This window comes from Bos javanicus, chromosome 22 (assembly GCF_032452875.1).
Source record: "Bos javanicus breed banteng chromosome 22, ARS-OSU_banteng_1.0, whole genome shotgun sequence".
Lineage (NCBI taxonomy): Eukaryota > Metazoa > Chordata > Mammalia > Artiodactyla > Bovidae > Bos > Bos javanicus.
The window spans coordinates 48,043,988-48,065,144 of NC_083889.1; the positions used below are offsets into that span (position 1 = coordinate 48,043,988).

At 45.8% G+C, this 21,157-nt stretch overlaps 2 protein-coding genes across 4 annotated transcripts in view; both read left to right on the forward strand.

The window, feature by feature from the left end:
- SFMBT1 (Scm like with four mbt domains 1) overlaps positions 1–3,941 on the forward strand; it is a 121,049-nt gene extending 117,108 nt beyond the window's left edge. Inside the window, exons 20-21 of one of the 2 annotated variants that reach the window (XR_009732536.1) lie at positions 2,445–2,643; positions 3,828–3,941. Coding sequence is in view for 1 of the 2 variants with exons in the window: in XM_061396687.1 (XP_061252671.1) it covers positions 2,445–2,468 (24 nt within the window). In the remaining variant the exon portion in view is untranslated. Of the gene's footprint in view, positions 1–2,444 lie in introns of both variants that reach the window. The other variant, XM_061396687.1, reaches the window with a different exon arrangement.
- A 2,432-nt stretch (positions 3,942–6,373) lies between these two features.
- STIMATE (STIM activating enhancer) overlaps positions 6,374–21,157 on the forward strand; it is a 54,130-nt gene continuing 39,346 nt past the window's right edge. For both annotated transcript variants that reach the window (XM_061396704.1, XM_061396703.1), the window contains exon 1: positions 6,374–6,680. In XM_061396704.1, coding sequence (XP_061252688.1) covers positions 6,521–6,680 — 160 coding nt within the window. In that variant the 5' untranslated portion in view covers positions 6,374–6,520. The remainder of the gene's footprint in view (positions 6,681–21,157) is intronic.

Here is a 21,157-nt window from a genome sequence, read left to right on the forward strand (position 1 = left end):
GTATTGGGAGATCCAGTTTTTAAAGTTTTGATTGATTCTGTGCCACTGCAAGAGAAGCATATGTAGGATGCTTGGGAACAATTAGTCTTAAGTAGATCAAGTTTGGGGAGCAGGTATCTTGCATAATATTTTCTGAGAGCGTAGCAGTCAACACACTATGGCAAGGAGTTCCTTGAAGTAGATCACTGGAATAGAAAAGTCTGGAATTGATTAACATTGTTGTCTTATTTAGGAAAGTGGTATTTATTTTCTAAGAGAGAATTTACCAAATGTAATGTAACAATGAATATATTATCTCTCTTTTGACCTCTTCAGAAACCATAGAATTTAAAACACCTCCCTTCACAAGTGAGAGGGCAGAGCCCCTGAAAGATGAAATGCACGGACCTAAGTACAGTCTCTGATCAGAGTCAGACCCTAGCCAGCTTGTCTGTTTACACCATGATTAATCAAGCTCAGCTTTCTCCTACAGAGAAGCTGACTTTAAACTGGACAAGTCAGTAGGGTTTTCGTTAATATTGTTTTGCATTCTCATACCAAGATAATAGTTTATCAGGCAACTACAGTAAAGAAGCATGATATACCCCCAGCCCCTCCTCCCAGATATCACATAAGAGAGGATAATTATTTGGGAATTTTAAAGTAGGAAAAGCTTCCCTGATAGCTCAGTTGGTAAAGAATCTGCCTGCAATGCAGGAGACCCCGGTTCAATTCCTGTGTCGGGAAGATCCACTGGAGAAGGGATAGGCTACCCACTCCAGTATTCTTGGGCTTCCCTTGTGGCGCAGCTGGTAAAGAATCCGCCCGCAATGTGAGAGACCTGGGTTTGATCCCTGGATTGAGAAGGTCTCTTGGAGAAGGAAAAGGCAACCCACTCCAGTATTCTGGCCAGGGGAATTCCATGAACTGTATAGTCTGTGGGGTGGCAAAGAGTTGGACATGACTGAGTGACTTTCACTTCAAAGTATAAAAAGGGCTTTTAAAGTATACAGTTAAACTCCATTTGCCTCAATGTTGCTGGGGCTGGACTGGACAGCAGTGATCGTCTGATTCTTTTGATTCTAAAACAGATGTTAAACCTGATAATAGCTCACCATGTTCGGTAAGATGTTTGTGTATTGCCCATAGGTATGTGAACTTTGTTTTTTAAAGATACCAACCTCTTAAATTTGTGAGAGGTACATTATGAGGGACTGCATTTATTTAAATTTCACCTTTAGCTGGCTCAATAGCCTCCCTAAAGTCAGAAAGTTTTCCAGCATCAATTTTTGATCCTGAGTTGACAAGCTTGGAAACAGGTGAATGGATTATATCATACTTCTGGACTTTGAAGTTGATTAACCAACATAGACCTCTTATTGTAGTGTCACTGTGTTAGGGAGACCTTTTACCACCCGTGAAGATTTGCTATGACATTGTGACTTTACTTGGTGGGCTTCTGGGAACTCATGCTATTTTTTATTTGTAAACTACCTACCTCCATCTCTCTCAGTTGAAGCAGAATTGAGGTGGCTAATGCAGGAAATGCACTAATAGAGTGGGAGGATACTTTTGTCCTGTCTGCCTTTCTTTAGTGATGTAGGTGGCACCCAGCATACATGAGGTCAGAAAAAGGTAGTTACCAACCTCTGGAAGAGTTGGGCTTCATGGGTAAATATTTATTGAATTATGATAGAGGCAGACGTGGAATGCCAGTTCAGAACTTGACGTTTATATATTTCTTCTCCTGAAAGCAAAATTATTCTCACTGTGAGAGAAAGGGCATTGGACCAAAGCTTCCTGAGGACTTGAATACATTTTATTTGTTCTCATCCCAATTGTCCCTAATACAGCACCTGAATACAGAGTGAAAGCTTTAGGAGGGCTCAGGTTAGATAGTATTCAGAACCATCCCCTCCCTCAAGCCAAAAAGTATCTCTGGGGCACACACAGAACATCAGGGAACTGTAGGTGAGATTTAACTAAATGGGGACATTGGGAAAACTATCATAGGCACTTACATATACTTGGCACCTATCACCAAAGACTTTGCTGTAAGACACCGTGTGCTGGTTTGATTGATGCCCACAGATGCTCTGAGAGAGTTGTTAGGAGCATAGCCTTGACAGTGGAAACACACACCAGGTTTGAACTTCAGTGGTGTATATTGGGGATTTTGTGTAGTTGTGTATGTACGTGGAAGTTCAGAAGTGTTCAATGTTATCAGTTGGCCTTTTGAAGATGGAGAAGGCAGCACTAACAAATGAAGTATAAATCTTAATGGGGACTGTGTACCCCCTTTAAAAATTTGAATGTCTTTGGTCTTTGGGTCCAGTGTAAATAAGCATGTGTCATAGTCATGATGCTGGCTCAGAAACCCTGTAGGACAGAGGCTCCTGCAAAACAAAAGAAATCAATCACTTTCATGCAAGTGTAATTCTTCCTTGATTTTATTCACTTTACAGTGTTTTGCTAGTGAATTTTTATGATTCTCTCCCATTGTGTGAGGATGTGCATACTTGAGAAATTTGAATTTATCTAAATGAGCCTCCTGTGGACTTGGAGTTTTGGAAGAAAAGTTCTAAAGTCCAGCGCAGTCCAGATGGATCTGGTTCCAAGCCTGCTTGCCTGGGATTTCCTCTGTACCTGTTTCAGTTTTCACAGGTAGTTCTGTTTCTAAGGGGAGCCTTAGGGGTGAAGGTATAGAAGCTGATGGGCCCTAAGTGCACTGGAGGTCAATTTTCTTCATTCTTCTATTTCAGAAGTCTTAATATTTTTGCAAGAACCAGCAAAACCAGGAGTAGGGGTTGGAGGAATGGAGAAGTAGGGCTTAAAACTCCATTCCATTTTGTCACTTCTGACTTGATACACCATTTGGGTCTGTCCTGGTGCTAGGACCTATCACAAAGGACTGTCTTCAAAGGGAAACAAGCCACAGCCTTGTTGGACACGTCTTTAACTCCAGCAGCAAAACTGGGACCCAGAGCTCTCGGGAGGCAAAGGATGACACTCACTAGTGAAATGTAGCTTTAATACCATTTCTAATAGGTGTGCCTGTTCACAAGATGTGTGGGAACTCATTCCTAAGGGTTTTTACATGTTTTAGTTAATCTAACTATGCCTAGCTAGGAAGAATGGATGTGTGCAAATAGTGTTGAAAGAATGAGGGTAGGCTTCATGGGGCAAATCCAGTCACAAAGCAGATGACTGAGGAAGATAACAGAGTTAAGACATAGTTAAAACTGGGCAGTTCCTTATCTTCTTTTGCAAGAAATCTCTAGGGAAGTGGACTTTGACTGTTTCTCTTGAGATTTTAAAGTGTTTGTTTATTTTCCTCCTCTTCTTTTTTTTTTGGTTGAATACTCTCTGAAGACAATCAGAGGCCTGCCAGGGTGGGACTTCCAGCTGGTTCCAGCACTGTCCTTAGGCCTCTTTCTAACACTAACTCATTGGAATTGATGCAGTTTGTTTAATGGATATTGTCCTTTTTTTTTTTTTTTTCTTTTTTTTAAGCTGCTTCTTTGGAACAAAATGAAATGTATATTGCATTGTGTCCTTCCTTCTTGCTGTTTTTCTCTTAAATTTAAAAGTTATGCATTGAGGATAAAGTACATTTAAGAAATATGCGGAAGAATACCTATTAAAATAACTCCCATCAAATTTGATGGTATAACTTCAAGGGATTAAGAAATAACTATTTTGGATGAATATTTTGCTCAGTGGGGTTTTTTGGGGGGGGGGGGTTTGTGAATAAGTGTATATAAATGTGTGGTATATTACGACAGTTTTAAGTCGTCGTCAGAAAATTAAAACAGGTCTTAAGGTATATATTTAACTTCCTTTGACAGCAAGGAAGGCGTTTGACCAGAGTAAATCCTTCAGAACTTTGCAGTGGGACCTCAGAGAATCATCTCTGAATGGAGGAGAAAGTTCGTGCTTCAATAAAATTAACCTTTGCAGAATTCTCCCCGTCTCTCCTGCCGTCTGATCCTTTCCCCTCTGGATTTGGGTGCTTTTTAACTGCAGTTCAGAAAAGATAGGGAGAGTAGAATTTCCCAGAGTGAGCTTGCTCCTGTCACTGGGGACTCTGCTCCTGATCTCTGAAGACTGTTTGTTGGTCTTTACTTTTGCCTTGGTACAGCAGCAACTGGCCTTGGGATTCCTCCACATCTGGATGTGCAGAGCACTGCTTTGTCAAAAAGTGCGTTTTTCAGCTCTCTGTGCAATTTCCCTTGAGCTGTGTCTTCAAGCGATCAGTAATCTCCTTGAAATGCCCAGCTGCAGTCTCTTCTGCTCTAAGTTCACATCCTACTGTTTGGTTCTCTCTGAACATGAACTGTACCTTGAGCATACATACCCATAAGGGACCTTCGTAGACTTAAGACAACGGTAATGCAATTTTTCCTTACCTGTTTATTTTCTTAATTTTCTGTATTTTCCCATGGTCAATACTTGTGGAGAGTTTTAAATTTTATAAATTAAAAATCAGTTTAATTTAAAAAGCATTTTGTTGCATGCTGTCTGTGCCAGGCACTATACTGGATTCAAAAGTGTGAATAAAAATCAGTTCCTGCCCTCAAGAGGCTCACACTCAGCTGGAAGAGAGAGGTGTGTACAGCCGTCTAGCAGTCTAGACTGCTAAAAATTTAGCAGTCTGAAAAGTTCCCGTGGAGCAGCCAGCACACACAAAGTAATCTGGATGCATGAAGCATGGGTAGCAGTTCGTGACGCAGGGAAAAGGAAACTGTTCCGTATAGCTAGAATGCTATGTATAGGCACAGAGGTGTGGAAGTACATTTTTTAAGAGAAGGGCTGGAGAATTGCTTCTAAGGAACCAATTAGCATTTGTGTTCCCCAGATAATCAAGTTAGTATTCCTATTAACCAAGAAAGCTTTTGGATAGCATTTAATGTTTTATGTAATTGGATTTTTTTTTAATTGAAATTTCTTGATGGCTATCTTAAGGGAAAATTTCCCTAGATTTGATTTTTATTGTTCAACAAATGTACCCCAATGTCTACTGGAATAATACTGTGTACATTGGCATTAAGTGGATGCAATCCTGATCAGGGACCTAAGAACACCAAGAGATGTCTGGAGAAAAGCCAGAGGTGACTGAGAGGGTAGATGTGACTGAGAAGGGTAGATGACAGAATGGGGGCTAGAGGTCCTAGGTGAGGAAGAGAGCAAGTTCCAAGGAGTCAGAGTTGAATAAGAATAAATGTGTTTATGTGGAGGGAGGCTCTGGAGACTGAAAATACCAGCAACCTGGTTTTCTTTTATGAATCACGTTCAAAATTAACAAGATGGGGATATATTCACATGTTTACAGTATATACCCCATATATTTCTATATGAAGGCAGTTGGATTGAAAGTGACTATGTAAATTATGTTTATGGGGGAAAAAATGGATTGGGGCCTGACTGATGAATTTAAGCTATGCCTCTTGGGGACTTCCCTGACTCTCCAGTGGTCAACACTTCACCTTCCAATGTAGGGGGTACAGGTTCCATCCTTGGTCGGGGAGCTAAGATACCACACGCCTCCTGGCCAAAAACCCAAAACATAAAACAAGCGATATTGTAAAACATTAAATAAAGACTTAAAAAACAGTCCACGTCACCCCCCCCCCCCAAATAATCTTAAAAGATCAACCTTTGGCCAGTATATTGGTACTAACAAGAAAGGTAGGACGCCGAACGTGTGGGTTGAATATCAGTTTTCCTCAACGACCTGCCTCAGAATAATCCATGCTGCTTGCCGAAATGCAGATTATTGGCTACCTCTCAGAACAACTGAATCGGAATCTGAGGAAGGAATTCAGAACTATTTTTTCACAAATTCTTCAGGGGTGAGGGGTTTATCTTGGAGGGGAAAAAAGATTTTAGATCTTCGGAGAAGGCAATGGCACCGCACTCCAGTACTCTTGCCTGGAAAAGCCCGTGGTTGGAGGAGCCTGGAAGGCTGCAGTCCATGGGGTCGCTGAGGGTCGAACATAACTGAGCGGCTTCACTTTCACTTTTCACTTTCATGCATTGGAGAAGGAAATGGCAACCCACTCCAGTGTTCTTGCCTGGAGAATCCCAGGGATGGGGAAGCCTGGTGGGCTGCCGTCTATGGGGTCACACAGAGTCGGACACGACTGAAGTGACTTAGCAATAGCAATTCCCTGCTTCTGCCCTCAGGACCAGGAGCTCGGGGTCCAGGGTGGGACTCTCAATCCGGTTTGAGCAGCCCGCCTCACCTGGTCCGTCCTACCTGTGGTGAGGACCCAAGACACCGCCCCCCTCGCCGACCGGAGCCCCGCCCTTCGAGAGGTAGAGCGGGAGCGGCCAAGGCCCGCCTCCACGCCGGGTCTGGCCAATCAGGAGCTGCGGTCTCGGACGTCACGTTACGCGCGGCGCTGAGTCGGCCGCGGGGCTGAGGTACCGGCTCCGGGCTCGGACTTGGGGCTCTGGGCTCGGTGGCGTGGCCCCAGCAGGTTGGGAGGCCCGGCGGGCGGGCGGGCGGCGGCGCCCAGCGCCCCTCGCCAGGCCCGCTATGCAGGGCCCTGCCGGGAACTCGAGCCACTCACTGACGGGAGGGCCGCCCTCCACAGTCGCGTCCGGAGCGGGCCGCTGCGAGAGCGGCGCGCTCATGCACAGTTTCGGCATCTTCCTGCAGGGGCTGCTCGGCGTCGTGGCCTTCAGCACGTTGATGCGTGAGTCCGGGACCCCCGCCCTTCCTGAGGCCTTGCGCCTCAAGCTTCTGGCCCACCGGCCTCCGGGACCCTCCTGTCTGAGGAGTTCAGGCCTTGGGCCCTTTGACGAAGGTTCCTTACTCGCGCGAGCCCAGGCTGGACATTCCCAGACAACGGGGAGCTCTGGCCCCAGACCCAGGGTCCTGAGTTCTTCATCTTATCGCGTCAGCCTCTAGTCAGGGGTCACTCCTCCTCTCTTCACACCACGCACGCCTCTCTTCTGAGATGTCCCCCTGCAACCGTATCATCGCGAATTAAAGCTACCTCACTTGACAGCCTACGGCCATGACCCGCAGGTGGCATATTCCTTTCAGCCCCCTCTTAAAGTCTCTTCTTAGCCTCCTCTTCACACTTTGAATCCCCATCCCCCAGTCTGATACTGAGTTTTTTGTTTTTTCTTCACCTTTACGTCAGGATTTACTATCTCCCGTTTGCATGTAAATCCTGTCCTGTCACCTTGCAATACCGGACTTGTTAGCTCGTGCGTTCCGTTCCCAGTACTGCCTACCCCATCTCCCCTTCTCCCTCAGCCTAATTTTCTGTTTTGGTTGGAGCAGGACCCACCCATACTGCCTTCCCCGCATCTCCTTTTTTTTCCTCTCCTTTGCCTGAACGGGCTCACCTCTTCCATCTCTGTCCCAAGCTTTCCTAATCAAGTTGCATCTCAAGTCTCCCCTGACTGTTCCCTTTCCCAGCCCACTTTTGTTTGTTTCAAGTATTCTTCCTTTCTGTGAGACTTGGGCAACTTTAGAAACTTAATAGAGAAGCAGCCTCAGAGGGTCTGAGGAGGTCTTAGAATTTCTGTGCTAAATCATCAGGGGCCCTTCCTGGAGAGTTTGATGATGAGGAAGGTGGTCCCAGATAGGCCCTCTGGAAAACCGCAAGTTCCAACTTGTTGTCAAGTGTACCACTGGTGACGGGTTATGTTTCCTTAGTGCACGTCCTTCCTTTTATTAAAGTGTGATTGCATTTCAGGGAAGGGAAGGGTTATAACTATTTTTTACAGAGGTATTCATTCCGAAATGACTTCTCAAAACTTCCCCACTATACTCACGTGTGTAGAATGGGAAGTTCCTGCAAAAACTGTGCTCCTCAGCATCTGGGAAGGAGCCTGCAGCCGTGTGTGTCTTGTGGAGTCCAGTTGCTGGTGTTGCAGCTTTGCTTGTTTATGATGCAGGCCTTCCTTATTTGGGTGAATTCTTCCAGGCTTTAAGTAACCCTGAAGAGGCTGTTCTTGGACACTACTTTTTTCTGGTTGCCTGACCATCATAAGTCTAGCAGCAAGTCCTGGATTGTATATGTTTGCTACATTTTCTCTCCTTTTCAATCTCTAGTTGCTTTGCTATATTTTCCCCGCTGAACAAATACCCACTTGTTCCCACAGTAATAATATGTGACGACTTAGCCAAAACCAGCTGCTGACTTGAGTGCATGAACTGTATGTGTATGTGTTCGAGACTTTGTGTGTGGGTCTGCGCTCCTCTCCCCAAATCTCTCTCCTCCAGCTGGAACTCTAGGCTTAGGTTTGTTCCCTAACCTTTCTTAGCATAGCCCTGGCTGTTTTCATGGGTTTGATTGATACTGACGGCCCCGCTTATTCCCTGGGGTTTGATACTTGTGATTCAGAGAGGGAAATGTGATTATGACAGGGCACAGTTGCTCACAGCTGAGAAGTGTGCCAGGTTGAAAGTTCAGAGTGACAGTACTATCCCTGTGAGTCTTCAGGGACACAAACACTTCTGTACTTAATCTTCAGTGTGAGCACAAGTGCACATCTCACTGTGGTTGGTATATTCCGAATGCAAAGGCAGGACTAGAAGTAGGGGTTTTTTTGCTCAGTGTGAGCTAGACATGGAGGAACTTTGTGGCAGTGGGTAGTAGGTCTTGGGACAATGATGAGTAGGGGTAATGAGGAGAAGAGTTGGAAAGGCTCGAGCTGTGAGTGCCCTGGACACAGGCATGGACATGAATCGAGAGCCTTTTTCCCCCCACCTAGAAACAGACAGCAGGCCGAGGAGAGTCCCACTGGCCAGGACCAGTACAGGGAAGTACTTTTCTTCTCTCTTAAACTTGTTGGTTCTATTGAAATAGAACTGTAGGGCTTTTCCATTTTGCAGAGGTAGGAAGAGTCATTTAGAAGCTGCTTTACATTTTGAAATGAACTTTGCTGGGGAAAAGGAAGGGGAAAGAGATGGTCTCAAGGAGGTTCTCCTGCTTGGGTTTGGCTGTCTTCCTGGTCACAAGACCTGTTCCTCAATCTAGCACAGCTGCTGTCAGGAGTGCCAGGCTCCCACAAGACTGCTCATCTTGTAACCCTTTGAGGGAGGTCTGGGTTTGTTGAGATGAGGCCACCTCATTCTTTATCAATTTCATTATTAGTTTCTTCAAATATAGTTCATCTCTCTTTTTTGGAGGGAGAGGGGGCACCATTCAACATGTGGGATCCTAGTTACCTGCACAGGGATGAAACCTGTGCCCTCTGCAGTGGAAGGGCAGAGTTCCAACCACTGGACCACCCAGGAAGTCCCCAAGCATATTTTTAATACCAGTCGTCTGTCCTCAGCAGTCAAAACTAACAGCCCCTGTCCTCTTTGGAGTTCAATCATTTTCCCCTGGTGCTTTCCTCCTGTGTGGTGAACTCAAGACACTTCTGACAACTTCCCAGTTTTGAGGGCTGGTGCTATTCTGTTTTCCTGTTGGATCAGCTTTGTTCTATAGGATGGACCTATTTCTCTGCTAGACAGGCTGTATACAGTATGGTTACCTGGCCTTCATAAGTCTTGCAGCAAATCTTGGACTGTATATGTTTGGTACTTTTTCTCTCCTTTTCAGTCTCTAGTTGCCTTGCTGTAATGTTTTCAATCCCTTCACATCCTGATTTCAGTGAACTGTCAGACCACTGTTTCTATGTTTCTTTTTCTACCCCCCAAATCACTTTTTTTCTCGATTTACAACTTGCTGTGTTTTTTACCTGAAGGAACACCCTCTTATATCTCAGGAGAGGATTTTGATTCTCATGGGGATTTCTCATGCTGACGCGTGGCTCACTGTAGGGCTTTTCAGGCATCTCAGGCCAGGCAGTTGGGAGTTGATGTGATAGTTGATACGTATAGCTGATTCTTTAAGCTACATAAACATACAAGCCACCATCCACAGGCGTGTGCCAGTGTCAGCATCCCCTTGTTCAGGTAGTGAGCTTTCCAGAGGCTTCAGAGAAGGTACCTTCTGTGTGCAAGGAAAGCCCAACAAACTCAGAGACAAGCTTTTAAAGGGCCTTCCCCCTCTGGGTTTTCTGATGTGTTTCTGAAATGCCTTGGGTGTAGAAGTAGAAGGAATTGCTTTAAACGAGGGACCTTTGCCATGCTCTACCTGCTAAGCAGTTCCTCTTGTTTTGGTGACTTTACCTATGGTCTGTGATTTAATTAAGTCACAGCAGAGCTGAGCAGTTCTGGGGCTGCCTTGTGTGTTCTGGCCCAAGCAAGTGGCCCAGCCATCAGCTGAAGGTCGTTATTGACCAATGTGTATGTTGGCACTAGGGTTATTTACTCTCAGGACCTGTAAGTGCAAAGCCCACTCAAGCCTCCTTCACTGTGCACCATGAGAATCCTGGCTGAAGTGTAGACAGGATTGCTCTTTTAACAAAAGCATTTATAGAGTTTGGATAAACCTACCTGCCTATTTTCATGTGACAGATTTGGGCACTAGCCAGTTAGGAGAAGGTGTCAGTGTTTTATGAGGACACTGCTGGCGTTGAGAAATTATAGCTTTTTTCCTGAGGTCCAAAGTAACATCACAGACTAGTCTACCCAGCTTTGAAATCTTGATCTCACATAAGAGTCCCTGCCATTCTGTCAAGCAGTAAGCTGACCCCCCTGTGTGTTCTGTACAGATATACGCATGTTGGGACAGCCTTCCCCTGGGATCACCCCTCCCCACTCCTTTCCAATATTTATCTTAAAAAATGTCAGATATACAGAAAAGACAATAATGCAATGAATGCATATCTGCCCTCCACCCAGATTCAGAAATTGTTCACCTTTTGCCACATTTACTGTATCTCTTTATACGTTTTTGGGGAAAAGGGGGTGATACATTTAACAATAACTTGAAGCCAGCATTACACTTTATCCCTAAAAGCTTCAGTTGAGTCTCCTAAAAATAAGGACAGTTGCCTTCATAACCACAGTTTCATGATCACACCTGTGAAAATTTATAACCCTGTAAGATCATCTAATAGCCAATCTGTATTCACACAAACACACAAAAATTCCTCCATTGTCACAGGTCTCTTATAGCTGGGATTTTGCAAAAACTCTGATCTGATCAAGGTCCACACATTGCATCTGGTTATGTTTTGGGTTTTTTTTTTAATATTCATTTATTTGGCTGCCGGCTTAGTTGCTCCAAGGCATGTAGAATCTTAGTTCCCTTACCAGGGATTGAACCCGTGTCCCTTGCATTGCAAGGTGGATTCTTAACCACTTGACCACCAGTGAAGTCCCTGGTTATGATTTTAAGTCACTTTTAGGCTGAAAGAATCTCCCCTATACGTGTGCATGCGTACACACACACACACACACACACACACACACACATGAATTTTCTGTTGTTGTTTACTGCATTGCCTTTGGAAGAGTCCTGGCCAGTTGTGTATGGCACCCCATCTTCTGGAGTTGTCTGGGTGTTACCTCATTGAGGTGTTTGGGGGGTTTCCTGGACCCCTATTTTTCCTGAGTTTGGTGTGGTGGGACCATTAGCTTATGATGACTTTTCTTTGCAGCAAGAACACTGTGTGAGCAGTGCTGTATGCTTCATGTTACATGGTACCAGGCAACACATGACATCAGGCAGTCCCATGGTTAGTGATAAGGTTACTGGGCATAGAGGGCGTGTTTCTAGCTCCCTCCCTTGTAGGGTACATTGTCCCCTTTGCAGTTAGTATATTATCTCTGTGGCGGTAATGCTTAGAGATCTTGTGGATATCCTGTTCCCCGGTCACTTCACTTCTGGTAAAATAATGAAATTCAGTGATGGCTAGAATGGTGCTGAAGCTCATGTGTGAAGGTGCCATCTCTGGGCCTGTCACCCAACACGCTCTCGATAATGTCGCTTTCTGTTCCCCGCTCCCCCGCACCTGGAGTGTCAGCCAAGGCACAGGAAGAGCATTCTGTCACAGGCTGGTATTGTATCCAAGGGGGAAAGAAGTGTGGCCAACATTAGCATCAAGGAAGATGAGGGCTTCTTTTGAGGGGTGGGGGGGGTCATTATTTTTAGAAAGTTTTTGGTTTTCTAAATGCTGATTCATCTGGTAGCATTTATCAATAATGGTGATCTACTCCTTTTAAAAATTTATTTATTTTTTTTGGCCATGATGATCTGCATTGCTGTGTGGGCTTTTCTCTAGTTGCAGGAAGCAGGGGTTACTCTCTAGTTGTGGTGCTTAGGCTTCTCATTGCCGTGGCTTCTCTTGTTGCAGAGCCTGGGCTCTAGGGAGCACGGGCTTCAGTAGTTGTGACACATGGGCTCAATAGTTTCGGCACCTGGCCTCTAGAGCACAGGCTCAATAGTTGTGGCACACCAGCTTAGTTGCTCTGAGGTATGTATGATCTTCCCAGACCTGGGATCCAGCCCATGTCTCCTGCCTTGACAGGCAGATTCTTTACCATTGAGCCACCAGGGAAGCCCTACTCTTTTATTTATAATGAAACTTCACCAGTTTGGAGTAAAATTGGGGCAAAAGGGAGTTGTCTGAATTAGGGGATAATCTGAGTTGTAATGAAATGCATCTTTTTAGCCTTTTAAATACCTCTGTTTTTCGTGTTGCCCTATAGGGGCCTGTCAAGCCTCTGCTGCTTTAATGAGCTGTTTAAAATCCTTTGCAATTAGTTTAGTACTTCCATGAAGTCTCCTGTTGAAGAAATTTTACAAATAGTTAAAAATAGCAGGATCCCTGGCTCTGGAATCCATCTGACGTGGCTTTCATGCCTGCCTCTGCCACATACTGCCCTTGAAGTGAAAAAGGGAAAGTGGCTCAGTCATGTCCAACTCTTTGAGACCCCATGGACTGTACAGTCCATGGAATTCTCTGGGCCAGAATACTGGTGTGGGTAGTTTTTCCCTTCTCCAGGGGATCTTCCCAACCCATGGATCGAACCCAGATCTCCCACATTGTGGGCGGATTCTTTACCAGCTGAGCCACAGGGAAAGCCTAAGAATACTGGAGTGGGTTGTCTATCTCTTCTGCAGTTGATTTCCCCAACCCAGGAATCAAACTGGGGTCTCCTGCATTGCAGGTGGATTCTTTATCAACTGAGCTATCAGGGAACCTTGTGGCTCAGCTGGTAAAGAATCCGCCTGCAGTGCAGGAGACCTGGGTTTGATCCCTGGATTCTCCTCTCTGCAGGATTCTCCTCTTTTAATCTGTCTTTATGGGCTTCCCTGATGGCTCAGTTGGTAAAGAATCTGCCTGCAATGCAGGAGACCTGGGTTCGATCCCTGGGTTGGGAAGATCCCCAGAGAAGGGAAAGGCTCCCCACTCCAGTGTTCTGGCCTGGATCGCAGAGTTGACATGACAGAGTGACTCACTTTCACTGCCCTTGAGCAGCCCACATATATCTCGAAGCTTTGGTTTCTTCCCCAGCAAGATGGGATGGATGATTTTTCTGGGAACGTGGGGATTAGAAAGAGTGTGTGTAAGGAAGCTGGATCAGTGCCAGGCACATGTTGGGCCCTTTGTAGTGGGAGGGGGTATCATAATCCTCATTGTTATTACAGTGTTCTCATTCAGAGTTCAGTTAAGAACATCTCACAAGTGCTGAAATAACTTGTTTTCTGAATCAGGTTAAACATTTTCCTTTCTGTCTTGTTTACTCAACATCTTTACCTTTAGCCCTCTTTTAAACGGTGTGAAATCAGTTCAGCCAAAAAATTCATTCAGTTTTTCCTGTAAGAGCATACAGAAAAACCTGAACAAACTTTTAGTAGTAAAACCTGAACGAACCAGTAGTGAAAAATTGTAACCCAGCCAACACAGTGATTGCTCGTTGCAAGTTAGCGTGCATCCAGACTGGGTAGCTTTGGTGTAAGTAATAATCTCCTTCCTTCTTCTTCTTGAGTTTCTGCCTGTGGAGTCTCACGTGGGCCGTGAGTGGGCAGTGGGTGGATTGGGACAGCCCATTTACAGGTGACAAGGTCAGAGTCCCTGACTTCATCGCCCCAGGTCTCATGGTAGCAGGTGGTGGCACTGGCCACTGGAGCCTGCATTCCTGCAGCTGGCTCTTTCCTGAGCCCCTAGTGTGCTGGCTTTTGTGCTCAGCTCTTAACGTGCTGCACAGGAACCTTGGTTGTTTTCCCTTCGCAACCAAGGACAGTGAGCAGGTGAAGTGTGGAGCACTGGGCCCCTGTCCATAGGTACAGAGCTGAGATGTGAGCCAGGTCCCTCAGGCCCGAGTAGTTCTCAGCCACTTCCCCTGCCTTCTTTCCACAGGCACGCTTCTAATTACTCTTTCCCTGTCTACTTCACCTCATTCTTTTTTCCTGTTGGGATAATTCCGAGTTTCTTTCTTAATAATTCTTCTTAATGTCCAGAGTATTATATGGAACTTTGGACTGTTTTGTGGCTGTTGATAACATGAAGCATGTAAATTTGAAATGACCTACCAGTCCTTTCATGTACATTTGAGTTACATCTTATGTTTGCTTTTCTGGCCTGGGCCTTTGTGAAGGGTTTCCCTGGCTGTGCTGGGATAGCGAGCCCACCCTGGGATCAGGGTCTAGCGTCTGAGGCACAGCCTCCCGGAGACCCAGGGGAGCCGAACATGAGTCCATTCTGTGACTGGTGAGGAGGGATTTCCAGGGCCATTGGTGATTTCAGGTAACCTCAAGGTTTCACAGAATTTGTTTCCCTGGTGCTGTATGACTATAAGGAGAATAGTTAATAATCACAAGAGTTGGGGATGACCCTTAAGAGTTATCCTTTTCTTCGTGTTATGTAGAAGTGGTCTGTACACCTGTTTTAGTTCATGCTACTACTCAGAATTTATCCATCTAACCCAGGGTTTTTCAACTTGACACCATTGATACCTTGTGCCAGGTAATTCTTGGTTTGGGGGGCTGTTCTCTGCATTGTAGGATGTTTAACAGCCTCTCCAGCCTCAATCCACTGGATGCCAGTAGCTCCCCCACCGCCACCCCATTGTGACAGCCCCAAAATATCTCCAGATACTGCCATTGACCCGTGGGGGGCAAAATTGCCCCTGTTAACTACATTTGTTCAGTTTGTGGATTACTCAGCAGACTCTCTGTGGACCCTAGTAGAATGGATCTGTTAAATAAAGACCTGGGTGCCAGGAGTGGTGTTGGGTGCTGCCTTGACAAAGAAGAGCTGAGACCTAGTCCCCTGTCCCTGAGGGGCTCACAGCTGGAGTGGACTGTGGGAGCCCTGGTGGGTCATCCCAGTGCAGCGTGAAGAGGGCTATTGACGTTTGAACAGGCTTGAGAGGAGGGATGAGAGTTTCTGCCAGGAGACCTTGGGAAGTGTCCCTGAGGAAGACCTGCTTGGTCCCAACACTGAAGGTGAAGGAGAGGTGAGGGGCTCTGGATACACAGGGAATGGTGAGAACAAGGTCCAGATAGGAGATCACGGGCGTGGCCATAGGTTCTGGGGGCTGGAGATAGTGGGGGCAGAGGCTCCCAGAAAACGAGGCAGTGCGTTTGGAGGGGTTCCAGAGAGCTGCCTTTTTTTTTTTCATTTTCAGGCCTATTTTCTACAGCTTACACTTAAAAAGGGTCTTGAATTAAATCATTGGGTGGCAAGTCAGGTTCTGCATTCACCTCAGGCTCCTTTTGGATTGTTTCTTTGAGAACCTTTAAAGCAGTTTCATCACATTCCTTTTAGATCTCATGGGGTCCCCCCAGGGAAGGTCTGCTGTTTGTGTCTTTGGAGCTGTAGGAGAAGAAACAGGACCTAGTGACCTTCTCCCAACCCTCTGTTCTGTTGGCAGTGCCTTCTGAGATAGGTGTTGCGATGATGTGGGCAGACCTGCTGGGCCTGCTCGGTGCCAGGCATCGTGAATTAACCCGATTAGTTCTCACAGTCATCTTGAGAGGTGGGTGCTGATATTGTCTCCATCTCATAGGTAAGGAAACTGAGTCACCGGGAGGTTAAGTAACCTGCCCAAGGTCACACAGCCTGTGAGTGGTAGAGGCAGGCCGCATGGCTCTGGAGACACTGCTTTTACCTAATAAGGGAAACAGTTCCTTATTGGTAACTGGCTTCTGTAGACTGTCCACTGCACTCCACACAGATAGACAGAGTGGAGATGCTTCACCCCTGGATTTTTGGTTCAGGCTCAGTTGTGGACAGCTGTCAGGGGTGATCTCAGAGACCCAGAGGGTAGGCCAGTCCTGGGAACTTCTAGCCCCTCTGAGTGGGGCCCCAGGCTGTGGTGACCTTAGGCTTTGCTAACAAACCTCTCCTGTGAGAATTCTAGTCTTCAGTACATGCTGGAACTCCTGCACTGGTGCAGTGGGATCACCAGCCCCTGAAATCACCTGCTTGCCTATTAGGAAAAAGCTTCTCACCAGAGTTAACTGTAGCCCCGTCGATGCGACATGGCCTCCCCTGTGTTTCCTTTGATTTAGAGCATCCTCTTCATTCTAAAGGGTGTCTTGCGCCGTAGTCGGGTTCCACTCAAGCTGCTTTTCTGGTAGAGGATGCAGGAGCTGGCAAGACTCAGCCTGCCCTCGGGTGTGGTGTGACTTAGGGCCTTGGCGGAGGAAGGGTTGCTCAGCTGGCTGGGTTGCTCAACTAGTGTTTTCTTGGCTCTAAAATTCTTTGTAAAGACTTGATGTTGAGTGTTTGTGGCTTTTGCTATTAACAAGTGATAGGTGTCAAGAACTCTAATGCCTTTTCTCTATTTGGGACACATACGTTTTTTACATGTTTACCTTTCTCAAAATGCTTTACCCCCCACCTCCCAGTCCCAGCTTATATTCTAGTCCATGGACTTATCCAACATCTTAGCTCATCAGTGTTCTTCACAGGCTTTTCTGTTTTCTTAGAAGACTTTTTTGCTTAATAACATGAAAATGACAGAGAGGTGAGGTGGTCACAACACCTGGATTAAATGACACAAGCCAGGCTGCAGTCCTGCAGGAAGAGATGAACCTTGGCAGCGTACACGCACCTCTTGCCAACCCCACATGCACTGGGAGCGTCTTGGCCCAGGCAGGCTCAGAGCACGAGCACAGGTTTTCTATCTGGGCAGCAAGTTTGGGTCTAAAGTATTTGTAAGTGGTTCCATCGAGGTCACGCATGGAATGGAGACTCACTCATTGCTCCCTTGAATGCCTTGCAGCACAAATGTGCTGCTCCTGCCTGCCGTGCCTTTGCTTCTGTGGTTTCCAGGTAGCAGGCTTGAGGACCGCAGATCTGCTATTTCCAGCTCTGCTGCACCTCTGGCTGGTGGTGAGGGTGGGTATTGGAGTCCTGAAGACATAGTGTAGGGAGACGTAAATGCATGTATTTTTTCCTGGCAAGAGGCCTGCTTTTATAATTTTGTCCCCAGATTCTCTGTAAGACATCTCATCAGTTACTAGCAAAAAAAAAAATTCCAATTCTGTTACCTGAAATTAGAGTAAACAGGAATGTTCAGTTGCCCCTCAGCTGGCTTAGCAGATTACATAGTGATTTGTTTTTCTCACCGTGTGTTTAGGTAAATAATTTGCTAATACGCCAAATAGGTCAGACTCTCCGAGGAAATGTCCAACGAGCACTGTAGTCTTGCTAAGGACCTGCCTGAGTTCAAGGGCCACTGCTGCAGATGGAGCAGTGTCCTGCGTGCAGCTGTTTTGTAATGCTCTTGTTCTCCCAGCAGTGGAGCTTCTCAGGCCTGGCCAGCATGGACATGTCTCAGGCTGAATTTTGGTCTGTGGTGATGTGAGGTGTGACGGTGAGGAGAGCTGAGGCCAGAGGCCACTGTCTGACCCTGTTCAAAGCAGGTAACCGTTGAACCATACCAGGAACTCCTGGATTCTTGCTCCCACTGGCCATGGCTGCCAGTGGTGTTATACTATGGGTCCTCCTTTGCCTGGGACTAAGGTAACATCTTGAAGGACAGCCAGGCTCCTGGACCTGTTTCTCCATCTTTGTTTTCTGAGCTCTTTCTGTGCTGCAGACATTCCAGCCACCACTGTCTGCACTGTAGTCCAGGCCAAGGACCACAGCCGTGATAGCAAACACTGGGCTGCAGCAAAGTGCCACCTGCTGCTCTTCTCTCAGCCCCCACACCTGCCAGACCCATTCCTGCTTCATCCCTTTACTCACAGTCCTCTTTCCCCTAAATGCTTTTCTCCTTCCTTCCACCTTGCCACATTCTCTGCATCTTCTAATAGGTGCTCCCTGACCTTAGCCCATACTGCTCTCCTTTGAAGTTGCAGGACATAAGTCTGTACTGTACATGTTAGGTCTCTGCGTGGCACTAGCTGAGCTGGACTGACTTGGCTGCCAAGCAGGTGCTGGTGCCCTGGCTGGGTGCTCAAGGCCAAGGCGAAACTTGTCCCCTACTGGGATCTGGTCAGAGAGAGAGCTAGGAGGTGGGGAGACTGAGATTTTTTTCTTCTCTAATCACCACATGGTTTAGAATGCATTTTCTAAGAAAAACACAGATGTTCTTTTTTAGAATTGTGGTACAATTTGTCAGTGCTGGAGAAATGTAACATTAGTATGCTATTAACAATTCACAGTCCATATTCAGATTTTATAAATTGCCTGAACACTGTCTTTATAGCTATTTTTCCCTGGTCCAGAGTCATACTTTGGATTCAGTTGTCACATCTCTAGTCTGGAATCATTCCTTAGCCTTTCTTTATCTTCTTAGCCTTGGTACTTTTGAGGAGTATAGGCCAGTGACTTTATAGAATGGCCTAGATTAGGTTTGTCTGATGTTTTCTCAAGATTACATCCAGGTTATGTGTTTTTTGGAGGGAATATTCCCCAAGGATTTCTGTGACTTCCTCAGTGTATCAAACCCTCTGGCACCTGATGCTGGTTTATCCCAGCATTGGAATAAGGCAACACCTGACACCTTGGGTGAGGTGGTTCCTCCGGATCTCTCCACTGTGAAGGTAACATTTTCCGCTTGTAAATTAAGTAAATTGTGGTGAGATACTTTGAGACCATGTAAATATAGGGTCTGTTTTCAGTCTTTCTTGTAAAGCCTCCCCTGGGTGGGAGGTAAGTGCCACAGGCTCTGAAGGTGCTTTGGCCAGTTAGAGTCCTGGTGGCAATACTGAGTCACATTTATAGGTTGTTCATTATGTGCCAAGCCCTAGTACATACCTTACTCATTTTCTTCTCACAAAACCACATAAGGTGGGTACTCATGTATGCCCTATTTTATACCTGGAGAAACTAGTGAATTATCTAACGATAAGGCAGTCGGAGAAGGCAATGGCACCCCACTCCAGTACTCTTGCCTGGAAAATCCCATGGATGGAGGAGCCTGGAAGGCTGCAGTCCATGGGGTCCCTGAGGGTAGGACACGACTTCACTTTCACTTTCACTTTTCACTTTCATGCATTGGAGAAGGAAATGGCAATCCACTCCAGTATTCTTGCCTATAGAATCCCAGGGACGGGGAGCCTGGTGGGCTGCCGTCTATGGGGTCGCACAGAGTCGAACACAACTGAAGCGACTTAGCAGCAGCAGCAGCAAGGCAGTCACCAGGTGGGGTACTGGAATTCAGACCTGGTGGGTCTTACTCCAGCAGTGGGGCTTCCCACTGTGAGTGTGCAGTGTTCCCATGCAGTTCGTGGCACAGGGACACTGCTCCTCCAGCCTCTGGGCTTCCCATGTCTTCTGTGTATGGAGTTCTTCAACATCATTTGGTTCCCATTGTCCCTCATAGGCTTGGTTTTTCCCTGCGAGCATCATTGCAGTTATTTTTTCTAGGCATGATAGATGGACCAGGAAAAATCCAAAGGCTTTTCTTCTTGAGATTGAAATCCAAGAGGGCATATCATTGAAGCCAGAGGAATCTTATGTGGATAAATTTAACACTTGAGTTGTGCAACAGTGGATGAAGAGGCTTTAGCCAGTGAGGGGACTACCAGTATACAACTCGTCTTATATTTTGGTAAGCAATCAGAAAACAGACCAAAATACTATATGAAACAACTATTTGCAGAAATTGGACATTGGGTAGCTCAGGAACCATGAGGGAAAGGAAATAATGAAGTGAGCCTCTGGTTCTCCCCCTCAGCTTTCTCCTGGAGGCAGTTTCCAGGTCTCAAAGTAGCGAGGAACAACCCAAACAGAGCCCAGCAGCCTTGCTGAGTTGAGAAGACAAAGTTGAGGAAGCCAGAGCAGCTGGAATTTTCAGGGACAATATGGAGAAAAAAGAGCTACATAGAGGAAAAGCTCAAGACATTTGTTCAGAGGTCCCCATAAGTCCTTTTCTATTGATAGATGTTAGTCTCTGTGTGCGCAGGTGAAAATTCAAAGGCAGAGCAAGGAACTGCTGGGAAGCTATGAGCCGGACTATTTAAGACAGGAGGTTTTTCTTTCCAGTTAGAGTGAGAGACGTTGTTGAACACTGGGGGCGTTCAGTAGAGACCTCAAAAAAAGCATGCCCTATTTAGCCCTAGAGAAAGGGTACATGACTTAAAAACAAGCCTTGATACCATATACAAAAATTGAGTAGAAATGCACCACAGATCTAGATGTATTGTAGAAGTGAAAACTATAGCACTTCTAGAAGAAAACATAAGAGAAAGTCTTTGTGACCTTGGGATAGGGAGAGAGGGAGGAGAATGGCTGGTTGGTGGAGTCGTCAGAAGCTACTGTATTTATGGATTTAGTTTGCCATCTTATATGGGTGCTGCTTGTAGTGCCCCAAAACAGGTGCAACAGTGAAATCAAAGGTCACTGATCACAAGTCACCATAATAAATATAATAATAATTTTAAAATATGAAATATCAAGAGAATTACCAAAATGTGACGCAGAAACATGAAGTGGAGCAAATCTTGGAAAAATGGCACCGATAGACTTGTTCGACACAGGGTTGCCACATACCTTCAGTTTGTAAAGAACGTAGTATCTGTACAATGAGATCTGCTCACATTCTTATGTTTGCCTCACCTTTAGCAAGCCAGCCTCTTTGCTCATTGCTTGTATTTTAACTGGTAGGAAATTGGAACTTCTGCGTTCCATATAGATTGTTGATACAGGATGAATTTCAGACTAATTTGCTATATAATGAGCCTTTGAGTTATGTGTGGGAGTCAAATAGGGGCTAATCTTTTAAATGGAGCCTGCTCATCCTGTGCAGGTGACTTGCTACATGTTTTCAGACTTCTCAGCTCCTTTTTTGTAAGGAGTCAGTTGATGGATCTTTCTTTTTCTCCATCTTTTAAAAAGGGGCTGTTATCTCAAT